The sequence below is a fragment of the Natator depressus genome, chromosome 9 (genome assembly GCF_965152275.1).
Source record: "Natator depressus isolate rNatDep1 chromosome 9, rNatDep2.hap1, whole genome shotgun sequence".
NCBI classification, from domain to species: domain Eukaryota; kingdom Metazoa; phylum Chordata; order Testudines; family Cheloniidae; genus Natator; species Natator depressus.
Genome location: NC_134242.1, coordinates 24144648 through 24163415, shown reverse-complemented (window position 1 = coordinate 24163415; position 18768 = coordinate 24144648). Strand labels below are relative to the sequence as shown.

Genomic DNA, 18768 nt, shown 5'->3' with positions numbered 1-18768 from the left:
GAGCTCCAAGGATCTCAAAGTGCTCTATAAATATTAATTCATTAAAGCCTGCAACAACCTTGCAAAATTACCCGTTTTATTATTACCAAGTAATTACATACAAAGTGCTTGGTGCTGCACGAGACACAAAAGAAGTCACTATCTTTGCCCCTGAGACCTTGGAATCTTAGTAGACAGACAACAGACTTTAGGTTTCACAGGTAAAAAAGTGAGGCACAAAAACCTGACTTGCTCAAAGCCACACAATTTACGGAGGAACTAGCAATAGGATCCAGCTCTCCTGTCACCCAGTCTTGTGTTTCAACCAGAAGATCATTCTCATTCATTTCTTATAGGCTTTATTAAATTATACTCCTTTTGAATTAGATTGTTTGCCTATTCAATAGATTTCAGCCAATCTACTTAAAGAATAGAATTCAGCTCTCTATTACACATATGATATGCATAGAGAACAAGGTTAGAATTATCAAAATATTGTATTTGATTGCAAAGAATCTATTTCCTCAATGAAATTCACAAATCAAAGTATAAAGATATGTTGTAAACTGGCAGTGTTCAGATGTGGATCCAAATTAGGTTTACATTAGAGTTCAAGGTTGAGGGTGAAGGTTCAGGTTTGGATTAGAGGGAATTGAAATCTCAAATTGTTCTGATTAATTTTTATAAACATTGAATGGTGATAGTTCATAAAATCAGCTGTTCTTCCAAGATCCTAACACCTTGAGCCAAAATCTAATGAGAAGGGCTGAGATTTTGCTTGCATCCTCCCCAAACAGGAAAATAGAACCATTCTGGGTTTGGATCCAACCAGGAACCAAAAGTGAATGGGGTGGTTTCACATTCCAGGGTCCATATTTGAGGTTTTAGTTTTAGCCCATCTGACGTGTAAACGAAACAAAATATCAAAATCTACAAGACGACTCATTTTCATGCAGCAGAAGTTTTGTATTATTCAAGCTCAGTTACTACCTCCTGAGTGGGCTAAGATTTAAAAAAATAAAATAAAAAAAGCTGCCAGTAACAACTCTGAATTTTTAATTGAATTTGTAATCACTGTTTGCAGTGTGGTTGTAGAGACATGACTTAGGCTTTGTCTACGCTACCTATCTTTTAGAGACACAGGTGTACTGCTAAAAGGCGTCCAGGGTAGCTGCTGTTTGATGGCAGGAGAGAGCTCTCCCACCAAAAAAAACTTCCACCCCCAAGGAGCGGCAGCAGCTTTATCGGCAGGAGAGCACTCCTGCTGACAAAGCACTGTTCACACTAGCGCTTTTCATCGGTAAAACTTGTGTCATTCGGGGGTGTGTGTGTTTTTTTTAACGCCCCTGAATGACAAAAGTTTTGCCAACGAAGTTTCAGTGTAGACAAACACTAAGAGCTCTGCGGCGCTGAAAAGCTTGTCTCTTTCACCAACAGAAGTTGGTCCACCCACCTCGTCTTGGTAATCACTATTAGTTTTAACCTTCCAATATACTTGATTCCTAGTGCTACCAGTGGCTAAAGGAAAAAATTGTAAGTGAAGAAGGAAGAAAACAGCAAATAAAGCTGAAAGACCTTTCCCCAATTGCAGATCGTCTTGGATGCACGCTACCTCAGCTAGCAGTTGGTAAGAAATACTAAAAGTATAATTTATTGCTGCTTTCTCCCCTCTTGCTTGATACTTGACTTGGTTCACATCATAGTATTAAAGGAAAAAAAACACTCAAACTAGTACAGTAATTCACATATACCAAATTTTGTGCTTTGCTGATCTTTGGCAGATCATTGCAAACTGTCTTGCACAAAGCCATGGGTACTCCATTAGTATTCACTCATTCCATTTAAGTCTCTGAGTGAGGGATAACTTAAAAGCCTTAATAGCCAGAGAACCAGCAGTATCCTTGGGACCTGCTACATTTCAAATGGCACATTCAAAGTGACAGTGAGTAAAGATAGCTTTCTGTTTCAGAAAGCTGTGATTTAAATCAAGCGATCACTCAGAAAGACAGATTAAGTCAAGTGATCATTTAAATAATAGGTTTCAGAGTAGCAGCCGTGTTAGTCTGTATCTGCAAAAAGAAAAGGAGGACTTGTGGCACCTTAGAGACCAACAAATTTATTTGAGCATAAGCTTTCATGAACTACAGCTCACTTCATCGGAGACCAGGATGCCTGGGATGGATGATGATTGATGTAAGATGCAGTGCTACTTTATAAGGAGGCATGTACTGACCGAACATGAGTAGTAGATGAAAGGGAAGAAATGCTTTAGAATAATGTAAAATGCCAGTTTAAACTACTACTCTGTATTCTTGACTCATCATCCTCTGACAAAGACAATATCCATTTTCTTATAAAACAGCAATAAAGTGAGCTAGCAATTACTATGAATTAATCACAAGTGCCTTGGTTTCTTGCAGCATCCCAGGCATGTGGTACCTTTGTAATAGCCAGAGACCTGATTGACTCGTGTTTTAAAATACAGCTAACAAACACCTTTTTTCAAAAGGAGAGGTCATTAATAATTTTTTAAGTGTGCTGTCTTCTCCATGTTTGCCTTAAGTCATTACTGAAATGTTGCACACAGACGGCTGTCAGAGAAATGATCCTGCAGTTTAAATAGCTTAAGTAACCACTCCTGTCCCCTAGCACCAAACAAAAAACCTGCTCCTGCATCAGTTTATTAGCAGCTTAAGTGGTCAGATGATTCTGATGGAAGATCTATTTCATACTTTAATATCTAGTCCCTGTGCATAAGACTAAAAGACACAGTCTTACCTGTAATCACAGGGAGTAAATGAATGCTGACTAAATCAAGATGCTGGGCAATTACACTTTCAGCAGTTTACCAGTATAGTATATAAATCAGTTGTACATGCTCATTGGGAACACTTTTTCTGATCATCCCATCTCAAAAAAGGATATATGCCGAAATAGATAGGGGTCGGATGAATACAAACAGAGGCATGGAAAGACTTCCATATGTTAAATAGTTTAGGAATGTTTAGTTGAGAGGGGAAATAAATCAGGAAGAAGATAAAGCTATACCATATAATGAATAATATAGAGAAGGTAAATTGAGCAGTCCTATTTACCCTTTCCCATGTGAGAACAAGGAGACATTCAATGAAACAAAGGCAGCAAATTCAAAACTGAAAAAGGGAAATATTTACACAATGCCTAGTTAGCCTGAGGAACTCATTACCACAATGTATTAAGTGCTTATTAACATTTTTTAAGGAATTTGACTTTTACATGGATAATTAGAACATTCAGTTATATTAGATGGGATCCTTCTTTAAAAAAAAAGTGATATAAACTCTCATGCTTCAGAACACAAACCAACCACTGTCTGACAGGGATGAGGAAGAAACTAGCTCTATGGACAGGTTATTCTATAGTTATCTACTAAGGGGTTTCTTGCACCCTCTTCTGAAACATGTTATTGACCACTGTCAGATAAATAGATTCTGGACTAGACTGATCTAGATGCAGTATGACAATTCCTGTGTTCCTAACAGTCATGTGAATTTATTCCCAGCATGGTGCCTGCGAAATGAAGGTGTGAGTTCTGTTCTTCTAGGATCTTCCAATCCACAGCAACTGATAGAAAATCTTGGAGCCATTCAGGCAAGTAGTGTATGAATAAATCCTAATAATATCAAGAGCATTTACTTACTTCTCTTCAAAGTTGTTTCAAAGTAGCATTGTACATACGCTGAGTCTAGGATGTTCAGTATCCTGAATTTAAAGGTTTAATACATTTTCAGTTCCAGTTCCTCTGCAGTCTACTGATACTTTAATTAAAGAAACAAATATAATCTACTTCACTGGAGCCCACAAATATTATTTTCCAATCTCCAGTAGTCTTCTACAGGAGAATTTAATAACCGAGGTCTGCGCTGATATTAAATATCCCATAGCATTTTTCATGAGGGGCTTCCTCAGATATTCTTGACCACAAACTTCCCTCCCATCACTGTTCAATTATGTTTAACATGTGTATAGTTTACAAAATGCCGTGAGATCCTTAGAAGAAAATTACAGCAGATCTTCTAGTGTACAGTCATTACAATTTGGGAAGGAAGGAAGGCAGGTACCATATAAATGTAAACTATTTACCCTACAGAGACAGAGAACTTACATTATTTTATACAATTGGTTTAATTTTGGAAAATCTGTTTAATCCAGAATACCCATTAAGCAATCCTGTTAACATGTGGGCTTTATTTTTTCTTCATCTGTAGGTTCTTCCCAAGATGACATCACACATTGTAAGTGAAATAGATAATATTCTAGGGAATAAGCCCATCAGCAAGAAGGACTACAGATCATAATGCAATGCATGGTTACACAGGACTGCATGGTTAAAATAGTGCTCTGTATATAGTACAGTACTGACTTACTATCCAGTCATTAGACTCATGCAGCAGCTTGCTGCTCAGTCTCTATTGTTACTGGATTTTTCAAGGTGTGTGCTGTTGCTACCAATCTGCAGTAAAATTCAAAAGCACAGTTGATCACTCTTACAACTGAGAATATTCTTATCTCTGACTAAAGTCATTGACTCTTACTTTTCTCTTTACACCTCATGCTTATACAGTAAAATACACATATTAAGCAAAAAAAACCCAACAACCACAAAAACTATTTATATCCTTTAGGTACTTGGTAATTAAAGAAGGATGTACAGATATATTTTTTTCAATGAACAAAAACAAAAACTTAGTTTTAGTAAAAATGCATTCTAAGAAATTTCAACTATAAAAATTCTTCAGCTAGATTATAGAATGAGCGAGTTCAAAATTTTCAAATGCAATTTTTATATAGGCTTTAGGCTGTAGCTGAAAAAGGACCTTACAGTAAAAAGTCAGAAAATTAATTACTACATGGTTCTGCTTCTAAATAGTCCATTTAAGAATTCTGCATATTGAGTATGCTCAGCTGTTCATTATATAATTCACAGTTGGTGTAAAATATCAGAAAACCAGATATTTGTTTCGGTGAAAAGGTTACATTTGCTCTGACTGTATCCTGGAAATCAGCCATAAGTAGTATTTTTAAACAATGAGTGTTGTGAAAGTGTTTAATCCTTACACAGGAAACACTGGTACATTTATCAGTTATTCTGCCCATTTTAAGAACAGCTTCATAAATATAGTAACCTCACTTTGCTTTTTAAAATGCATTTACTTTTACTTCAGTAAGTGTATTTCACACATGTATTGCATACATATACGCTTCCTAAAGAGTACGGTTATGTACAGTACATATAAGACCCTTGTATACCATTTTTCCTAACTTCATAACACAGGAGAGTTGCACACATTTTTCAGATGACAACAACAGAACATAGATACTGATTTTTAAAGTTAAAATGTTTTTCTTCCATTTCATCCAATGATCTATGGTATGTGTAAATGAACTTAGCTGCTGTATATTAGAACCGCAATCTACCTTCTGCTTGTACACAATAAAAGCATTTTGTGCATCTAACCTTTTAACGAGAACATTTATTACAATCAATTATTTTGTTTTTAGGACAAGAAAATACATATATTACGCTCAGCAGCAAGGTGAAAATAGTTTTGCAAGATCCATAAAAATATTAAATGAGATTTTCCATTGAAATGAAGGAGATGTAAATGATTTCTTTGGCCCACAAAGATCTTACTACTTTTTCAGTGATCAGCCACCCAAAAGAGGGCGCATGGAGCAGAAAAAAGCCATTATTGTTAGATGAGGGGGACATCCCGTACAGTACGTTTCACCCACAGCTTTTTACTGATCAGTGCCATATGCTTAAAATGTTTAATGCATAGTTTAAGACATATTTAAATACATCAGTGCAGTTTCTTGGCTTCTTAACTCTTGTGTGAAGTGAAAGGGCTTCAGAAGTTAGTATACGTTACAAAGGTGAAAAAGTGAAATGCACTCTTTTGCAGGCTACTGACTGAACTATTCCCTTATTTGTGCCGGTCCCTTTTCTCTTTTAGGACACATTCCTTGTTTCCCCCTCAGTCATACAGGAATCCTGCACTCTCTCTGTGTAAGCCAAAATTAAGGATTCTTGCCTGTTACAGAGATTAATGTAATAAATACTCATTAAAAAGGGAGATGGCACTGTCCATTATTCAGAGAGAAAACTAATACGAAGAGTCAAGTGGTCTAATAATTTGGCAGATAGCAATGGAATGCCAAGCAACAAACAACTTTTAGGCTAACCTTCACTCTACTTATGGCATTAGGAGCATCTCTAAGCCAGTTGTCAAGGCGGGGGAGGTTATAATAGCACACAATCTTTGTCACTTTAGATACTCCTACCATCGCTGTGATTTATACACACTGATCTCCTCTAAAGGGAAACAGAGAGGGAAACTGTTATGCAAGCATGACATGATTTGGAGAAAATGATGGGGGGGTTAAATTAAGAGTCCAGAAATGGTTTGGGTTTCAAATATTTGTTAAGCTTCTTATCCTATAATTCTCAGGAGAAACTCTAACCTGATAAAGATGGTCTCCAGGCCTTACAAACATAACCATTCCAAAAAAACTAAGCTAAAAAGAGAAAAGATGTTAGTAAAATATTCAATGAGCTGACAGTAACAGCATTTCATTGTTGGTAACCTGTCACCTAGAGAAAAATACCAGCAACTTCCTAAAAGGCTGAAAGTCTAGGTCCCTCTCCTGCAAATCCATGTTCTTAACTATGCATGTGAGTACTGTAGTCCCATTTAAGAGTCAGTGGTACTATCTGTGAGTTGGACGCATTAGGGCCCGACATTTATTCTGCCATGTTCTTCCTTTTTGGTTTCTATCCTCCCCACAACTCTACCTCAGTGCAGAAGTGGGAGTTTGTTGTTGTTCTCAAAGTATAATGAATCCCACTGTGCTAGGCCCTGTACAAACAGAATAAGAGGCAGACCTTACCTGTGATGTCAAGCCTACCATTCTCCAGTGGCCCATGGCAGAAAAGACCACAATTCAAGGTGAAAACACCTGAAAACAGTCTAGAACAATTTTCTGAAAGATAGCTTTCTGCAGCAGCAGCAGAAAAGAACAAAACATATCCAAACTTTTTCCTCTCTGAAAGTCATCTTTAAGCTTCTCCATGTAAAATACTTAGACAAACCCTGCATACTCTAAGGCAAGCCAGACCTAATACCTGCAGCACTCTAGAACTGCAAACTGGAAGTTCTGCAGAGGCTTTATTTAAATATTAAAAAGGCAGTTAATCTTCCTTGTAGATGAAAATATGGTACAGTATCACATCTTGTATTTCAGTATTGCATTTTATTTTAACCTGTCCCTATGTTCAGTTTTTAGGATGCCACAGATTTGTATAGGCAACACAGCCATTGTGTTAGCTATAAGTTTTGGTATTTAGAGGGGCTGTGGGGGGGGGGGGGGAAGAGAACGAGAGCAATTGGAGCTTTGAGCAAATGGAGCAGTTTGGGGTTGTTGACTAGGGACATTGGTAGGAAAATCTAGCATATCCCCATCCCAGTCAAAAAGGGGTTAAAGACATCCTCTATGCAGTCAGCCCCAATCCAGCACACCTGTGAGGTGTGTCAAGCCTGGAGAAGAGCAAGTCCTTAAAAGGGAAAAATAAGAAGGAGTCCTTGTGGCACCTTAGAGACTAACAAATTTATTTGGACATAAGCTTTCGTGGGTTAGAACCCACTTCATCAGATGCATGGAGTGAAAATACACGAGCAGGATGTAGGGCAAGGTGAGGCTGCCACAATCAGAGCTCTACTTATAGTTTGCCACCTGAAAATCTTAGAAATTTAGAAGGTAAATATCAAGAAGCCCACTACAGTCAGTATTCTTGAACTTTTTATTAAAATGTTTCAAATTATAAGTATTAAGAGATGGATTGTCACTTTTTGTAACTAATGGCTTAAGCTCTTTTATACATATCAAAAAACCCATCATATTTGCAAGTCTGCCACAGAGTTCAGAGCATGGCTATTTTCTGTGCTTTGGAGTGGTAGCCTAATCCAGTTTATGGAAACTCCAACAGAAACATTTGACAAATCATCCTTATTATGATTACAAAGTAATTCCAAGGAGTTAAGCTTATAACAGTTTTTGAATTGGTATATTTCCTTCCTTCTGCCACTTAAGTTTGATTCATTCAATTTTATTTTAACAATATCTTACCAAGTAACCAAAGCTAAATTCAAAGTTTGCTATACATTTCTTGTTGTAAAAAAGCTCAAGTTTTCAGACTGCTTACACTTGCCACCCTTAAGTCTTTAATGAAATTGGATCCACCCACAAATATGAACAGATGACCACTGTTTTGTCTATTTGGAGCCTGTAGATAGCAGGGCAATCAGTCCAGATGAAGCACTTATAGACAGAATGTAGTTTCTATGGGGAGAAGGTTAAGGATGTAAACTTAAAGCTACCACAAGTAACATCTCTTGCAATAAACATCTACAGTAGGAGTCTGAAGAGAAAGGGTGGAAACAGAGTTTTGCTACATTTGATTTTTGTAATAGATACTGCATACTTGAAGTCTAGTTTAGAGACAGATGCTATTAGGAATTAAGCCTATTCATAAGTGTGTTAACTTTAAAAAACAACATCTATAAAGCCTAGACTAGCCCCCAAAGAGAAGTTTTAAATGCTGTTAACCAGGCAGCATATCTTGACTACTGCATCAAATCAGTGCCGCATAAAGTAAGCTACTTCAGATCTAGAGGAAATGATTTCACATTCAGGAAATGACTGCAGAGTAGGAAAAAAATATCCTGTGGCACAACAGACCACAGCAACTAATATTTACATTTCCTGACAAGAACATACCATAGGGTAGTTCCATATTAACATGAACTAGCTCTTACTGCAGCGCACACCATTGCATCAAGTTATCCATACCACAGCAGCTTCTTCATATGAGAACGTTCACCCAAGAACGTTCAATGCTAAATGAGAACAAAAACCATCAGCATGCAAGTACGGGTTGGAGCTGCCTTGGTAATCTCTATTTAGGCTGTTCTATAACTTAATGCCCAAATGTTATTGGACAAACTAAATTACGAAACTATCTGGCTATCAATAAAAAGCTTGTGAACAGTTCTCAGCTTGTTTACAGTGAAATAGTAAAGGATACACAGTGGGGTTGAAATTCTTCAACAGAAAGAATGAAGCAATGATGACCAAAACGAGAAAGAGGGTGTTGTTGTAGAAGATAGAAAATGTTGTTGCTTCGTAATCCGCAACTTCGTTTTTCTTCCACAGAATTCTATGTATAAATGCAAATAAATTTTAAACATTTGTAGATTAATACAAATCTGGACACTAACACCACTATTGCAGCACTCCTTCAGAGAGGGCACCTTGTAGGACAGTAAAAAAAAAAAAAAAAAAGGACACACTGAAACCTCTCGATAAAGTACCTTTTACCATGACAGAATGAGTTACTGTACATCAAAAGTCACCATAATAGGACTATATGTCATTTCTGTCACTGAAATTAATAAAACCAGATGCATGCAATGCTGTTAAACACTGTTGTGTCTCTTCCTCTTTCCATAACAGAATATGAAGAAACCATAAGGGCACAATTGTGTCCCAAATAACCAAGTTTAACAACTATACAAAGACATTCCCTGCCTAGCTGCATACATACTACTACTCTGACTGTTTTCAGGCTGCTTCTACAATAGAGAATGCAGTCAGGGCTACCTGAGGCTTGACAAGCTAGTTACAGGAATACTAACCCATATTTATTGAGTATACACGTACATACTTAAGTCATTTTGGACCCAGATTCTTGAAAAACATAAGGTCACAAAAACTGAACCTTTAGTACTAGATTGAGATGAACACTCATTTTGCGGGTACAGTGCCCATGCTGTCAATCCAAGGGAAAACATGGTCCTTGCTCTACAAAGCTGATGGTTAAATTCCCAGAAGTATTCATCAGCACCTCTCAAAAGAGTCATAAGTGTCTTAAGTTTTTTTTATAGCTAACAAACAAAGTATTCCTGATATACCCATCACTAAAGTTCTTAGTCATTAAATTCAAATTTGAGATCCACTTTGTCTATAAAGGGTCTAACCTTCACCACTCCTTAATACAGCTTCTCTTTTAAAAAAAAAAAAAAAAAAAAAATCCATTGTTCAGACTCAGTTATAGGAAGGCTTTTGTGAAAAGCTGAGTTTTCACGTTCCAAAGACGGTCAGTCTTGGCCTCTCTGATCCTGTCTTGATAAATGGTTCCAAAGACAGACTTTCTGTTAACAATCCTGCCTCAGCTCAAAAGTGCTTCACCATGGGATCCATCAGCTGCAGAGTTCCCACGGACTGTAGATGTCTTCTCAAGTCATGAAGGAAGAGACAGTGACTAAATCCTATCAAGAGCCTTTAAAATTAGGATCCTATTCATACAAAATATTATGAAACATTACAGTGAGAATCAAAGGAGATTACCTCTCATCCTTCTCTTTGCGAGACATCTTCCTATTGTCTGCCTCAGAAAGTTTGCGAGTAACTTCTTTGGAAACAGCATCTTCTCTCTTTTGGGCTACTCTGCAATGATATGAGTTTTGATCGGAATCAAAATATGAAAGTTTAATAACTACAGTTTCTTCTCATTTACATTATGGAGTCAAAAACAAACTAAAACATTTAGCAACTTTGTATCAAATTAAACAGACACCAACTGAAAGCTAGTTGATTTTTAAAGAATTAATCAAATGTAGTTTCTGGTATTACAGCTGCCCATGAGACCTTTACCAAAGTTGGTTCTTTTCCTTTTAGTTAAAAATGTCTTTCCACACAGAAATGGGATAGACCTACACAAACAGTAGAAATCGATTGCCAATGTAAGGGAAATAGTACCAACTTTCTTGTAAGTTTGGTGTTAAGGCCATCAAATCAGACAACTAAAAAAATATTGTTTCCCTCTGATCTTTCAGCTATAGTGATCTCAGGAGTTACATGCAACAATTGTAAGAACAGACTTAAGCATGATTTTCAAGTAATAGTCTCATAAACCCTCAGCACACTGATGTTTTGAGACAGCAGTCATTCACTTGGCTGAGGATGCTCATCTCCACAGTGAAACCAATGACATTCTAGTTTTTCTTCTGATGGTTTAGGATTTTCAGCAGAAATTTACCAATCAAAATCTGAGCTTGATGCTTAAGAGTTGCCATTCAATCAAGAGTTAGGACAATTCACTGACCAATGCAATATCAGAAGTCATGGAAAAGCAGATCAGAACTTCCGAAGCTACTCCAATCCTTATGTAAAACAAAGGATTTTTTAAACTAGAATTACATTTTGGAGCAGAAGATGAGACGCGTTCTTAGAGAATCTCCTTCATGCAGTGGACACACCCTGGATCCTTTAAGATACTCCTCCGAGTGGCAAACGATGCTTCAGGGAGTTGAGCTTTATTCAATACACCAGAATTAGATAAAAATTTGAACAAACAGCCCACTGTAAATGTTAATTTCACTATCTCTGTTATGAAAAAATACGTTCAAATTGTTAGCAAGCTTACTTGTGTTTGAGAACAAACTTGACGTTCTTGTATGCAAAGGCTACCAGATATGTACTGACAAGGGTCATTACACTGTACAGGACTGCAGACTGAACAAGATCCATGTGCCATATCCGCCAGTACAGCCCTAAAAAACCAGAATATTCATAAAGATTTATTCACTTCCCCATTAAGTGAGAGAGGTTCCGAACATTTTTGTCTTCACTACATTTGCTCTAGAATCAGCCAGATGTGTTGGACGGAAATAAGACAGCGCTGTCAATTTTTTAAAATGTCACTTTCCTGAGGCAGAGAAGATCTATGTTTTTAGGGGCTCATCTGTGACACACTCACAGCAAGGGTGCTAGTACTATCGGTGCCGTAGCACCCCCTGGCTTGAAGTGGTTTCCATCATATACGGGGTTTATAGTTTTGTTCAATGGCTTTCAGCACCCCCACTACACAAATTTTTCCCACGCCTCTGCCACACAGTTAAGTGCAGGGAAGCTGAAGGCCAAGTTAGTCACGGCAGGATTTGGAAGGCGATGCCTCCCTTCACCTTGCTGGAGCAAATGCCCCAGAGGACGCTGCAATTTCAGAGCGGGCGGTGTGACTCGGGATCCCCCCCGATTCCCGTGGATACACTAACGGCCCCACGGCAGATTCCAGGAGAGCCGCTGGTTTGCTCCGGCCTCACGCATCACGTCTCCCTTCTCCAGGGCAGGAGAAGATGGGCTCAGGGGCTTGCCTCTGCCCGGGGGCCCCGGCACAGGACGTAGCCCCGATACGCCCGCTACTCAGACCCCTCCATCCCGCAGCTATCCCCCCACTAACGTGCCACGTCGCCACCACAGAGGCTGCCTCGAGCCGCGACCCCTCCCCCGCCGGGCCGGAAAGGAAGCGGCGGGAGCCGAGCCCGCCAGACACGGAGCGACCGGGGTGAGCCCGCCCGGCCCCTCAGGGATGGCGGCCCAAGGAGAGCCCCGCTCGCTGGCTCGCCGCGCGGGCACTCACAGATGGGGATGGCGGACACGATGAAGGCGTTGCCGAAGAAGAGCGCCGAGGACTTGGCCGAGAGGTTGCGGCTGAAGTCCTGCAGGAGCAGGTCCTCCTCCGACTGCTGCCGGGCCCCGCTACCGCCTTTCGGAGCCATCGCCGAGACCTGCCGAGCGAGAAACCCAACCGCTGGTCCTGCCCGGGACCCGTAGCTGAGGCAGCAAACGTACACTCAGCACACACAGCCGAAGGGCGGGGGCGCCTCTGCCCCGAGTCCTTCCGGGGTCAACATGCAGCCTCTCCGCTCCTCCCGGCCGCGAAACGCCCCGGAAAGCGGCTAGTTTCCGCTGTCTAAACGAGGGGATTCCGACAAGAAGCGTCGTATCAAACAAACGCCGGAGAAAATATTTCCGACTCCCAGCAGAGCGGGGATCGCTTCCGGGTCACCAGGCCCGGCCGACGTGGAAGGCAATGGAGGGGGGGAGGGGTCACTTTCCACGTGCCTCGAGAGGGGCAGGCGACGTGGGTGTGGGGTGGAGCGGCGTAAGCGCACAGAGCTGCTGAAGAAGCCGGCTGGTGGGCGGAGCGTCCCCGCCAGTATCCGGGCCCGGGAGAAGGTGCCCTGGGCCGCAGCCGGGAGCCCCGAGTTCACGGCCAGCCCTCACCCCGCCGAGCCCTCCACAGCCTCGGGCCACCCCGTCAGGGGATGCCGTTATCGCTCGCTCCTTTCGCGGGCTGCTAAGCGCTGGCGCGAGCCAGGTCTCTGATGCGCCAGGGTCAGTCCCCGCCTCTCCCCCGCCACGTCCCCTCTCTGTCACCACCAGCAATGAACTGTAACTAGCGAATTCGCCCACGCAGCCTTGTGCATAAAGTGTCACAGGTGCAGCTGCGCAAGAGATGGCAGCTGGGACTGGCCCAGTGGAGCTGCCTCGGTCAGTCTGTCCCACGGTACCAGGGCAGCCCTGAGCGCCTCCCCCTGGTCGTGCTCTGAAGTGCCACAGCAACGGCCCACGGCGACCTCACCCTGCTGGGTCATTGCTGGCCTTGCAGTGGTTTCAGACCTACGTGTCAGCCCTGCAACACAGCACACTGACCTCGCACCGAAAGCGCTTCGCTGCACCAACGTGAGCATGCAATGTCAAGAGGTCGCCGCTCTACGCAAAGTCACCTAGGAACGTACGGACTGTATTACACATTATGAATTCCGTTGTCTCAAGATCTCATCGTCTTGCAACGCTGCTGTTGCCACCTGCTATGATTACTGTGGCTGAGAGCACTGAGATCTGCCAGCTTGCAGGATTGGGGAGCAAGTTTTTTTAAGGTAATGAGTGAGTACCTCCTGTGATAATGTCATAGGACATGCCCTACTAGGACATTTTTAATTATGAATACTAAATTAGGCTAAGTACGTTGAAAAACTAAGAAACCAGTAACAAAGCATGTATGTGAGAAACTGGAGGAAAGAGAGCACTAGTAAACAACATTTACTGTTTGTCCTAACTACCCTTTTAAAATGTAGTTGGCATAGCTCCTTTGCAGCTATTTCTCTCTCGCTTGTTTCAACTTTTGGAACTTTCACAAGTAGTGTTGGGAGAATATTCCATAATCTAATAGATCTTGCTATTAGGATATTTTCCTTGGTGTAATTTTGTTCCATTACTTCATGTCCTCTAGGACAAAGCAGTTCTTCTCTCCCTCCTTAGTATTTACACATACATTTACACATACATGAGGATAATTTACAAAAATTTTATTATTGTTTAGCCAAAATAGAAATGGTTAGTTCTTTTAATCTTTTCTCATAAATCAATCCATCTTGCAGCTCTCTGCTTAATTTTCCAATTTGTTGTTCTCTTTGATGTGAGAAAACTTAGGTGCTGTAGGGAAGTGGTACCTGAAAATTTCAAAATTAATTTGAGAGACAGATCCATGAAAAAATCTAAGCATGGTTGACTCTTTCTGGACCTCCTTTTGTTAAACTGAAAATTCATACTGAAAGTTGATTTAATTATTTGAAATTTACCAAAATGTAGACCAACAAGACTGCTTAGAGTGGCACTGTATTGTGATAGGAGGGCTAGTGTCAGTGATGTCATGCTACCTATGGGCCAATGGGGAAACAACGCATCAGCAAATGAGTCCCTCCCCCAGTTCTCAGTCATGGCTTGAAATATAGCTGGGGCATTTATAACCATTGGGTGGTGCCATTACTTCTTCTCACACTTAGTACCCTTAGCCTGCAAACATTAGTTCATGCTGTATCTCCCTCCTATTACAACATTATTTTATTTTAAGCACTATCAGTGAGATTTTATTTTAAGCACGATTGGTGAGGTTTTTAGCACTGTTTTGCATTTTCACTAAATTGTAAAATCCAGTAATTAGTAATGGGATTCCCCATATAGTCCATTCACCCCTGTCTTAAAGCCATTTTTTTGCCTGTCTCTAGACAATACAACTGTACTAGCTTGTAGTTAGAAGGATTTCTTCACACCCCAAAAGGGTGAAACATTTAATTAGATAACAACAAAAAGCATAAACTCTTCAAAAAAGATGTTCCATGGGTCTAAGTTTTTAATGGTATTTAGGCACCTAAGGATGCACAGAGGCACCTTAGTGGGATTTTCAAAAACACCTACGTGCCTAACTGCCATGGCACCTAGACACTTTTGAAAATCCCATTAGTTGTCTGTCTTAAGGCGCCTAACTACCTTTAAAAATCTGACCCAGAGTGTCCCAGTTCATCGCAGCATCTTTAGGTTACACTAAATGTGTTCTGGAAATGCTTTATACTATACAACAGATGTCAACAGTCCTTTGGCAAATGCTGTTTGCCCCTAGATGGCACTCTAAAATTTCTATTAAATATAAAGTAAGAAAGTAGTAAGAAAGACTGGGAATATTGAGATTTGCCTGTGGGTTCTTCTTAAAACAAACAGTAAAACAACCACATGTTTACTAATAATACTATTTATTTATGTGACTAAGCAGTGTGCAAATGTTCTAGTCAAAGGAACTTTCTGTCTAAGACATGTTATTACTCAGAAAATTGACCAGAGCGTTACATACATTTCTCCGTTTTAGTAGTGTGGGTAATTTTTTTTTTTTTTTTTTTTTTTTAAGCAATATAACATGTAGGATAGGAATCCAAGTTCCTGTCCCAGCACTGGGTACACACAGGAGGGAGAACATCACTTTGGAACAGTGTCTTCTTCCTTCTGGTCAACTAGACCATTTGCTTTTCAAATCCAAACTGGCTGAATAAGTATTGTAAGTAGGGATTGTTGTAACCATGTCTAAACCATATTTAAATATGTTTTTAAACATAGTTACATTGCAAAGACTAAAAGAGTTTTGTCTCCAATCTGAAGAGGCTTCAAGAGCATGTGGTAAGGAAGTTAGTTTTCATTTATTTGGTTTGATAACTTTGTTCGCTTATGCCATTTGTTGAAAGCTGGATGAGAGAGAAAACTTATTGTAGTAAAGTGGTTATAATTAAGGCTACCTTTTAGTCACAGGTATTTTTAGTAAAAGTCATGGACAGGGCATGGGCAGTAAACAAAAAATCATGGCCCGTGACCTGTCTATGACTTTTACTATATACCCCTAACTAAAACTTGGGGGGTGGGTGGGGAAGGGCTGTGGGTGCTTGGGGGGTGGGTGGTCCAGGGGCACTGTGGGTGCTGGGTGAGGTGGCCTGGGACCCCACTAGTGCTGAGGGAGGATGGGCAGCAGCGGCCCACTGGTGCTGGGTAGCGTCAGCGGCTCAAAACTCAACAACGGCCATTTCCTTTCTGAACACCTTTGCTTTTGGTTCAAAACAAAGTCACATCTAAAACAGGATCCAGTCACAGCCCTGCAAGACTTACTCTCATCACCAGTCCCTATTCATGTAAGTAATGCCATTGAAATTAATGAGACTACAGGCCTAAGGACTGCTCTCATAAGGTCTATTTGCATGAGGAAGGATTTGCAAGATCAGACCTATAGTTTTGATATTAATCACTGTCTGAAGGAAATTGAGCTGTCCAAAATATTTAATTTACATTTCTGGTGAAACAGTTTAAAAAAATTTTTTTTCACTGATTTTGACAAAATTGGGACATAGTGCAAGCTTATTCCTCCTCTTCTGTGTTTTGCTATTTTCCTAAAAAAAAAAAAAAAAAAAAAAAAAAAAATTTTTTTAGAAACAATAATCTTTGTAAAAATTGTGAGTTTTCATCTGGGGCATGTGTTTTAGAAATTTGTCATTTTTCCTCCGGAGGGGAATTTTAATATTATTCTTTCTATTAAAGTTTGTGTTTGCTAGTAGAACTGGCAAGTGTTTGCCCATCAGCTAGTTCCCACATTGTCACAAACCTATGAAAAACCTCCACGCTTGCATGTGCGCAAGCTGTTATTGCTTATATCTACAAAAGGAGAAAGGAAGACAAGTTTTAGAGGCCCTATGTCATGATCTTCATTAGCTTCTGGTAAAGAAATGCAGACCTGTAGCTAAAATTCCAACACTTTGTCCTTTTTAGTTGAACCATCATAGAAAATCAAAGACACAGCAGCATGAGGAAACCTTGGAAGATCAGCCAAGACTTGTTGTTTGAATTACTCTTCACCTCTTAGTCTCTGATCTTGTAAGCAGATCCAATTGCAGGATCGGGACCTTAGTTCAGTCTTGTCTAAACTACAAAATATTTCCCATCCTGAGAGGGTTTTCATGCACAGTTCTTGAAAATCTTTTCAGTTAACAGTTCATTTTGTCTGTCTATGCATTTATGCCATGCACATCATTCCTGCTGTCTGAGTGCATTCACATAGGAATATATAGTGAAATAGTGAGAGACCCTTAATAATAATGTGATGAATCCTGCACATAGCACTCACGAAAATTTAATGCAGAGCAAGGGTTGTGTCGTGAGTGACAGTTGCATATTTCCTGGTTTTCAGACATTTGTTTGTTTTTCCGTAATTCTTTATTTCTTGGTTTTCAGAGGTTTAAGTGGAGATGCATTTCACATTCTAGAATGGTACAAGTCACTGACGATCAGCCTTAACTCTGCATTAATGAAGTTTTTGGGCAGTGAATGTTGTTTTTTGAAGAAGTGGTGGTAGTGAGGGAGGCATGGTTGAGGGGCATTGTGTGTGTCTGAAGGAGGAGTGAGGATTGATTGCCTTCCCTGGGAACACCACATGACAACTCAGACCTAGCTCTGCCCTTCTCCTGGCCCTCCATAACCCAGTTGGACTGGAGGGCCATGGGGAGGAGGGAACGTGGTAACAGATGGACTGTGAGGAACAGATCTACCTGCAAAGGCAGCAGGGGGAAAGCAAGAGAGCTCCAGACTCTACTCTACTCTTGGGGAGTTGAGGGGGCCTAGTGAAAGGGGAAAGGCCTTTGCAGCCTCGGAGGATTTCAGAGGTGTAACATACCCCACTCATCTCAATGGAATGTTCTCAGCTGAATAAGAATATAGGGATGAATATAGCCTGGCCCAGTAGCTCAGAGAGATTTGAACTGACCCATTTATCTCAAGGGTGTTCTCTGCCCACCTCTCTCAAAGTCTACTCCAGCTCTGCTGTCGAATACCAGTTTTCAAGACAATCTTTGTATACAGATGAATTTTAGAGCCATTTGAATATTAAAATATAAAAATCCTTATTGGAGGGGCAGTCTGTAGCTGATGTATTTGAACCCCTGGACCAAATTACTCCAATTGTACTACAAAGAACACCCTTTTCCTGTTGTGGCACACTGATATTCAAGGCAATTTCACTATGCTTGTGAATTTTACAGCATTTTGAAAATTAAAAGAAGCTCATTTTGTGGGAAGCTGGAATTTAGGAACCCTGTGATCAGTGACACCAAATTTGTACAACAAATGCCAGCCCTGGTTGCCACATATCAGTTTTTAAGGCAATTTACCCATACATGTGGATTTTAGAGCACTGTAAAAGTATAAGCAGCTCATTTTTGTTTGCGGGGAAGGGGAGCCTATTTCCCAGGAACCCTTTAACCAAATGACCCCAGATTTGCATCACAGATTGTTCCAAGATTCCTGTTGTGCATGTGAAGACACCTCTCCATCATTCAGCTACCAGCTCTCTATACACAGGATCCACCCTCCTGCTAACTCTGGTAAGCTTGGAGAGGTCATAGAGAGGAGGGAAGTTAGTGGGTCAGCATTCTTACCTGAGTACCTACTCTTACAGAGTAGCACTCCCACAGTGCATGTGCAAATCATTCTCCAGTGCATCACCCAGGCTTGAGCCAGCTTGTAGATCTAACTTTAATCCTA

The 18768-nt window shown here is 40.4% G+C and overlaps 3 protein-coding genes across 8 annotated transcripts in view; 2 read left to right on the top strand and 1 right to left on the bottom strand.

The window, feature by feature from the left end:
* The window catches only part of KCNAB1 (potassium voltage-gated channel subfamily A regulatory beta subunit 1), a 167635-nt gene extending 162187 nt beyond the window's left edge, over positions 1-5448 (top strand). For 3 of the 6 annotated variants that reach the window (XM_074963734.1, XM_074963731.1, XM_074963732.1), the window contains 3 exons: positions 1486-1606; positions 3521-3609; positions 4227-5448. In XM_074963734.1, the coding sequence (XP_074819835.1) occupies positions 1486-1606; positions 3521-3609; positions 4227-4316 (300 nt within the window). In that variant the 3' untranslated portion in view covers positions 4317-5448. The remainder of the gene's footprint in view (positions 1-1485; positions 1607-3520; positions 3610-4226) is intronic. The other 3 variants (XM_074963736.1, XM_074963735.1, XM_074963737.1) reach the window with 1 other exon arrangement.
* Positions 5449-8193: 2745 nt separating this feature from the next.
* On the bottom strand, positions 8194-12780 carry SSR3 (signal sequence receptor subunit 3). The gene is made up of 5 exons (XM_074963739.1): positions 12497-12780; positions 11504-11630; positions 10426-10524; positions 9104-9235; positions 8194-8358 (listed from the first exon to the last, which is right to left on the bottom strand). The coding sequence occupies exons 1-5, from the start codon at positions 12633-12635 to the stop codon at positions 8292-8294; spliced, it is 564 nt and encodes a 187-aa protein (XP_074819840.1). The 5' UTR covers positions 12636-12780; the 3' UTR covers positions 8194-8291.
* Positions 12781-12946: 166 nt separating this feature from the next.
* Positions 12947-18768, top strand: part of TIPARP (TCDD inducible poly(ADP-ribose) polymerase) — a 61317-nt gene continuing 55495 nt past the window's right edge. The window contains exon 1 of the mRNA XM_074963728.1: positions 12947-13799. The gene's annotated coding sequence lies outside the window, so the exon portion shown is untranslated. The remainder of the gene's footprint in view (positions 13800-18768) is intronic.

Coding starts and splice junctions, on each gene's coding strand:
- SSR3 (XM_074963739.1), bottom strand. CDS start 12,635: ATGGCTCCGAAAGGCGGTAGCGGGGCCCGGCAGCAGTCGGAGGAGGAC. Junction 11,631..12,496: donor CGTGTCCGCCATCCCCATCT/GTGAGTGCCCGC, acceptor CTGGTTTTTTAG/GGCTGTACTGGCGGATATGG. Junction 10,525..11,503: donor AAGTTTGTTCTCAAACACAA/GTAAGCTTGCTA, acceptor ATATCATTGCAG/AGTAGCCCAAAAGAGAGAAG.